At 40.3% G+C, this 7,061-nt stretch overlaps 1 protein-coding gene across 3 annotated transcripts; it reads right to left on the reverse strand.

The window, feature by feature from the left end:
* Positions 1–730: 730 nt before the first annotated feature.
* Positions 731–7,055, reverse strand: SLC35E3 (solute carrier family 35 member E3). 3 transcript variants are annotated; one of them, XM_026074895.1, is made up of 5 exons: positions 6,663–7,055; positions 6,463–6,573; positions 4,641–4,799; positions 3,579–3,661; positions 731–3,113 (listed from the first exon to the last, which is right to left on the reverse strand). In XM_026074895.1, exons 1-5 carry the CDS (start codon positions 7,050–7,052, stop codon positions 2,927–2,929), a joined length of 930 nt encoding a protein of 309 aa, XP_025930680.1. In that variant the 5' UTR covers positions 7,053–7,055; the 3' UTR covers positions 731–2,926. The 3 variants fall into 3 exon arrangements, with proteins under 3 accessions (XP_025930680.1, XP_025930681.1, XP_025930682.1); XM_026074897.1 differs by lacking the exons at positions 731–3,113; positions 3,579–3,661 and adding exons at positions 4,328–4,406; positions 4,504–4,542; XM_026074896.1 differs by lacking the exon at positions 731–3,113 and having other exon boundaries at positions 3,569–4,542.
* Between the last annotated feature and the right edge of the window lie 6 nt (positions 7,056–7,061).

The raw sequence follows: 7,061 nt of genomic DNA on the forward strand, positions 1-7,061 counted from the left end.
AGTTACCCTGTTCCAATGTACTACTTGTAACTCCATTTTGCTCCCATCCTCCTCCCCATCGTCCAAAAAGCATTGGGACTTCTAAGAGTGGTGAGTGGGAAGGGAAGCATGCAGCATAAGGGAAAAAACAGACAGAATAGCAGAGAAAATAGAAACAGCATAAGGAATAACACAGAATAGAAAAAAGGAATAGCATAAGGCTATAAGGCTATAAGGCTAAAGCATAACCTCTAACCCAGGGCCCTTTGTATAGGGCAGAGATGGAAATGGAGAACATGCAGAGACTGGAGCATTCAGGAAGGATTTAGGTGAGAGAAAGAAGGTAGTGAAGGAAAGCACACAGGCAGCTTACAAGCATGCATGCGCACCCATAGGTGTGTGCATGTATTTGCACAGTGAAAGAGAAGTCGGACCATGCAGCCTTCCTCATCTGTATCAAGAATTCAGCCTCAAAGCAAACTCCTTGAAATTACATTTATGTAAGCAAAAACGGAAGTGGCACCATTTTGTATAGTAAATGCCTAGACCATTAAAGTGTAGACAATTCAATCAGAAGAAGAAGACAAGAACAACCGTTCTCCCATTCAATAAGCAGAGATTAGTCAAGTGATTAAAACTGAATTTCCACCCAATATACGGTATCCAAAGAAACAATCGGTACAAAGAGATCTATTTATCCCATGATTATACAAGTCTTCTGCATTTAGTATTTTGAACCATACGACACAGAAAAAGTTCAAGATATTTTATTTGTTAGACACAACAGGTATATCTCAAAGGAGAGCTATTGAACATATGGAAAATCATGTCACTCAAGTGACCTTCAGGACTTGCACATTCCAGCAACAGACTATTTATAATACATCGTCTTACATCATTTTCTTAGTTTTCTCTTGCAGATCTGCTCCTCTCCTTAAGGAGTCTTGTGCATTATCAGACATTTCTGTTCTGTTCATTCTGCCACTCTATATTTACATCAGTCCCACCTCAAGTCTTGTTGTCATACAGGCTTCTGTCATTTTACTTCTAACTGTAAGAATGTCTTCACGGTATGTCTACATTTTAGAAGAACTTGTGCACAGCACAAATTAGTGCAAATGTCTTTCTCAGTGCACATACTGAAGGATATGCATCCAGAGATTGTCCTGTTCTGACCATATCTTTTGGCAGTCCAGGCTGTATTTTTAAACTAATTATAGATTTATAAAAATGCATTAAAAAAATCCTTGAACCTGTACAATGTCTAAGACACAGCTGGTAAAGACGTAAAATTATTCAGATATTTCTTACTCTGAAAAGATATAGAGTATTACAGTGTAAACTTAGTTTGCACAGAGAAATAACTTGTTTTAAAACCAAGAATTCTGTAACAGAATAAATAATTTACAAGCTTGAAAAGATCTGCATTGTTTCTTACACATCAAAGACTTACTGTTTCCATTGTAGAAAAGTTTAGAGGAACTAAATATCTTACCATTCCTGTTGGTGTTTGGAAAATCCAAACACCTGTTTTTATTCAGGTAATTCCCCTCTTTAAATCTGCTAAAGGTAAATGAAGATAAAATAAACCCAAAATGTAAGGATTAAGATACTGCAAATGAATTCTAACCTTGTCAATCTAGTGAACATACACTTTCACCTGATTTACTGGAAGCAGAGTGAGTGAGTGAGTGAGTGTGTGTGTGTTTTAAACAGACCAGTACTCCTCCCTCCTTCCATGTTGTCAAAATCAGTGCTTGATACTGGCATAAATTAGTTTTGCAAAGTATTCCCAAATTAAGGCAGAAGTAGCTGCCACCTCACATACTTTAGTCACTTTGAGAAGGTCCTAAGAGGACTATCTGTTGAATAAACATTGCCTACCCAGAACTGTCTGGACAACCCTGCCTTCCCTCCAGAATGATGATGACCGTGAAATCTGCAGATCTCATGGAATGAAACCCTTGGGAAAGGATGTGGGAGCGAGGTGGGGTTGAATACAGGAGAGAGAAGACTGTAACACTGAGATCACCCTTCACATCCATTACAGATGGTGAGCTTTCTGAAGATTTCTCTGAGAATAGCTTCAGAATGGGTGTCTGCATATGTTGGCTGCAAAATATTGGCAATTACCACAAATTCAGAGATTTTATTAGGCTCACAAGTACTTACAAGATCTCATGAAAATCCTTGGTTTTGGCATAAAGAAAATTATAAAGCAATAACAAGTTTTTTAAATACTAATGACTTCATTAATGTCCTGACAGATCAAAAGAAGAATTTACAATGAACTGTTTAGACCTGATTTTCTGCTTTTCCACAGCTTGGCCTGTGGCTTCAAGTTTTCCAATGTATCCTCTAGTCTCACTCCGCTAGTAATTTTATCTAATACCTTCAGCTGAAATTTATAAATGTATTTAAGCCAAACATGTACATAAGAAAGCATACAAGAATTAGGAATGAGTTTGGTGGCCCTTTTTAAAACAACTAAACAAAGCATGTTTCCTCTTCATCATTCACCAGACAAAAAGGAGCAAGCATCTTTACATACCAGAATATCTGCATAAAAGCGTCTCCAAGTTTCTTCATAACAGTAATACTGGCATGAGCACAAGGGCAAGATTCCCTCTCTCTATTATAAGAGTAGCCATAATGTTCTCATTTAATATGCAAATATTGTAGCTACTTCTGCAAAATTTCCATAGCAATTTTAAGTGTGCCATTTTCTTTAAGTTAACCTTTAATGAAAACATTCGGATGGACTGAGATGGCAAAACCCCAGCATCTTACATAATTCAATTTGCTGTGTTTAGTTATAGAATAATGGTCCTGGCAGTTAAACCAAAAACAGTTCTAACTGAATGAAGCAATTTTGTGCATTCTAAAATCAATGCATTTAAATGTTTGCTCTCCCTCACAATGTTATTAATCTCCAGAAAACCTTGCTTTATGGACGCTGAACCAATTTACTCTTACTGCCTTCCTGCTCACTAAGCTTGAAGTGGGTATAAGCTAAAATACCTAACAATGTGCACAGAATTCCAAAGCCTTGATTTACAGACAATGGATCCTTAAATAAGAGGCACCCTCCCAGGAGGGTGATGCAGAACTTGAAATGTCCAAACATGTTGTATCTAGACATCTGTTAAGGATAATAGCAAGTATAACATTTTGTAAATAGGAACACTTTGGAACTTCACTAATTATGTCCAAAGCATGCAATGTTATGTCACATTCATGCAACTTTCTAGTATCTCCGCAGCTCTGAGAATTAGCCTCCATGTGAAACTTTCCACCCATCATGCACTCTCCATCATGCACTACAAACTAACTGACACCAACACTTCCTCAAGGCAGCCAAAGTATGGGTGAACATTCTTTATAGGTATGAAGGTCATGTTAGTAAGCTAGCTGTACTTCTTTATACAAACCATAAGCAGAGAAACAAAATATGCCAAGACAGGAACATGCTTTTCCAGTTTCAATATATAAGATAAATCAGGTAGGTAACCAACTAATTTTCCCACAGTAAATCAGTCAGAATGAACGCTAACATAATTCATCTGGAAACGAGAAGCAACTAATATTACAAAGGATACGTGACAGGTGACGTATTTCCAATGATCCAGTAAATGGACAAGTTTACCATAAAGGCTATTATACCAGACAGCAGTACCATTATCTGTGGATTAATGGACACTGTCAGTAATCCAACATACTTTTGGCCGTCTGTAGATACATTCCAAGTTATTTATTTTGGTTCCTTTACCTTCATCAAAGGCAAAACATCATCCAAGAAAAACAAATTGAGAACAAAAGCAAGTTTCAAATCACTGCAAACACAGGTGATATCTATGAGCAGCTCAGGGTATGATGTCCATAAATATATACTGATAGAACTACAACCTTCTCTCTCTTACCATCTATGTACATTTAAGAGTGGCTTGAAAAATTTAGCTACGCATTCACATGCAGAAGGTGTATTCTTTACCTTTCAGGCAAAATCTTATTTATGGTCACAAAAAACCCTCTGTATCAGAAAAGATATCTAATTTTATTATTGTAAATACTTGCTATTCTGTTCATAAACTTCAGCACTACTAGAAATGACCTTGCACCCATCACTGACTGGCATGATCAGCAGTGGTTGAGAATATGCCACTGGCTCGTTTTTGGTGACATCAAGGACGGAAAGATAAGGAGAGAAATTATAGCCCTCTTAGTTAAAGTAAACTAGTAATTCTGGAGAATAATCAATGTTAGCATCTTCCCAAAGAAGAGAAGCTGAGAGTATCAGAAGCGAGCATGCTTATCTCTTTTCTGAGTGGACAGAAAGAGCTGGAACCTGGGCATTTATATATTTTTAATTTAATATACTAGGACAAGCTTCTGGGTTTTGTCAAGTTTTCCTGTTGTTCAGATGCCCTCTAAACAGAAACAAAAATAAGGACATATATCAGTTGACAGAAACTCGTCTAAGAGAAGGGGGGACAAAAATAAGGAGTTTTTTCTCTTTCCACGTACCCTTCTCATCTCATTATAGTCAATGCTTGTACAAAGAATCTGTTTTGCAAAGAAACAAGATTTAATATCAAATATTAAATGTAAATTCATCAATAATAATGATTAAAAAAAACAAAACAAAACAATAGAAGTCTTACCACAGCAGAAATCGTCCAGGGCCCAAATACGCCCCCTTCTCCAAAGACTGGCTCAAAGAAGGGTATGATGCAGAACAACATAGCAGAGGACATTGGTGCCTGATAGTACAGCAACTGCATAGAGTTTACCTGCAACTCATGCTGCTTAGCTCCTACCCACTAAAATCAAAAGAGAAAGTTGTTAAACATGAGGGAAAAAATACCCCCCCCCAACCTCTTGAGCAAAATCAAACTGGTCACTAATACATCACGTGTGCAATATTACATGACAAAAGGACTGTTGAGCCTTATCTTCCACCTTTGCCTAACCAGAGGCCTATGTGTTTGTTCGACTTCGGTGAGCACCCAAGTAGTGAAGTGCAGTCATGTAAGGTGGAAAGAGAATGCAGTTAAGACTTCCTTCCAGCTAAATGCCTAGCACCTAAACCTTCTTTTTTTCCTATAGTCTGGGAATAAGGACCAAAAAAAAAAAAAAAAAAAAAATAGAACTGGGAAAAAATGACAGCTCCCTTTTATTCTTGCAGCAAATTCTGGGTCTTATCTACCATAAAGCTGAATACATTTGCATAAGCAGAGCAAGCAATATTGCAGGGACTACCCTTCATCCAATCTTCTTTATATGTTGCATTATTAATAAGCATGCTATTTATTTCATATTATGATTGAACGTATCAATTTAAGAGATATTAAACCAGCACATATTTGAACACAGCATAATTCATGCTGCTTTTCAAAGTAATAAATTTACTTTCACAAAACTTTGCAATTTATTCTTAGGAATACTTCCAGAGCTATATTAAAAAAAAAGAAAAAAGACTATGAAACATGGTGACTTTTGTTTCTCTCTTCTTGTATTTCCTCCACACAGAAGCTAACAAAAACAGTAACCATTTGTCTTACTTTTCAGTTCATTCCAAAGTTACTGAATTTCATTTCAGTATTGATTATAACTTGGATTTCCAGTATAGCACACTTTAAGAGTAAGCATTAGTTATGTATAGTTATGAGATAAGTGTTACAAGCAAAAAGGATGCATCTTAGTATTCCACTGCAGAATAAGCCTAACATTAATATTTCACAAACTATCAGTACAAATTTATGAGTAACAGGGCATCCAGTGTACACAACATAAATCTGCTAAGTTTTCTGAACGCTTACAGGTAAATTTCACTCAAGTGCTAACATTTCTACAGTACACATGCTATTCCATCATCTGAAGTTATTCTGCAGCCTCTCTCTCCTCCTTAGCCCCAAAACAGGACAAGAGGCACCTTGCATACTACAGGTCAAAGAGCCTTGCTTCTTTCAGAGGCACAGTATATCTATTGCAAAGAAATTCAGGCTAAATTTGATGACGACTGTCACATCAACATGAAAGGGGGCTCTAACCTGGGAAGCTTTTAAAGTCAGGGTAGCTAATGAGCTGCACATGGCAGTACAATGCTGGGCTAAGGTAACCTTTGAACATATCTAGCTTTCTTTTAACTGTAACCAAACAGAAAGGTTATATCAGGTCTGTATTTGGCACTGGTGCAGCCGCTATAGAAATACCTCAGACTGTCGAGTTTGAAACAGAAGAAGGATGGAAACACCTCAAGGATAAGCCATGAGAAATACTGAAGGGCTGGAAAAACATGCTTGACAGGGATAGGTCCAACCAAACAGAAAGGTTGTACTGCATCTATAGGTGGCACTTGGTTTCCTCTATGGAAACACCCGACTGCTGCGTCCCAAATTGAAGGGGGATGCCGATAAAATGGCAATAGCCGGTGCCCGTCGGATCCCCGTCCCCCCCAGGGGAAGGGAGGGAGCCGTTACCCACCACTTGGTAGAGCGACGTGACGAGGACGCCGAGGGCGGCGAACACCATCCCCAGGAGGCTGAACTTGACGTCGTAGTACGAGTTGAGGAAGACGCCCAGGGTGATGGGGAGCTGCAAAGCCGAGGCGGCGTCAGGCCCCGAGGGCCCCCACGGCCGGGCCCCCCCCGGCGCCCCCCGGGCCCCCCCGGCGCCCTCCTCACCAGCGTGAGCTTGATGCGCAGGGGGAAGGTCTTGCCGTAGGCCAGGCTCTGGATGAGCACGATGACCGGCGTGGTCATGGCCTTGGCCAGCTGGTAGGTGCCGACGGTGTTGCTCTGCAGGGAGAGGTTGGTGAAGACCACAAAGCCGCAGAAGCTGAGCGCCAGCGGCAGCACCTGGCGCGGCCGCAGGCTCTTGGGGGCGAAGGCGCCGAGCGCCTGGCACAGGTAGAGGCCGAGCCAGGTGACGGCGAAGTGCACCAGCGTGAGGCTGAGGTTGGGGAAGCCCAGCCGCACGTACAGCCACTTGTTCAGGAAGACGATGCAGATGGAGGCGGCCAGGTTCACCAGCAGCCCCGCCGCCAGCCGGCCCTGCGCCCCCGCCCAGCCCATGGCGCCGCC

The sequence above is a fragment of the Apteryx rowi genome, unplaced genomic scaffold (genome assembly GCF_003343035.1).
Source record: "Apteryx rowi isolate R43461 unplaced genomic scaffold, aptRow1 scaffold_4, whole genome shotgun sequence".
Classification (NCBI taxonomy): Eukaryota; Metazoa; Chordata; class Aves; order Apterygiformes; family Apterygidae; genus Apteryx; species Apteryx rowi.

Bases quoted from the DNA above. Each gene is read 5' to 3' on its own strand.
- SLC35E3 (XM_026074895.1), bottom strand. From the start codon at position 7,052: ATGGGCTGGGCGGGGGCGCAGGGCCGGCTGGCGGCGGGGCTGCTGGTG. The intron at 6,574-6,662 runs GTGAGGAGGGCG...TCGGCTTTGCAG, and splicing joins TGCGCATCAAGCTCACGCTG to CTCCCCATCACCCTGGGCGT. The intron at 3,662-4,640 runs GTAAGACTTCTA...ATTAATCCACAG, and splicing joins CCTGGACGATTTCTGCTGTG to ATAATGGTACTGCTGTCTGG.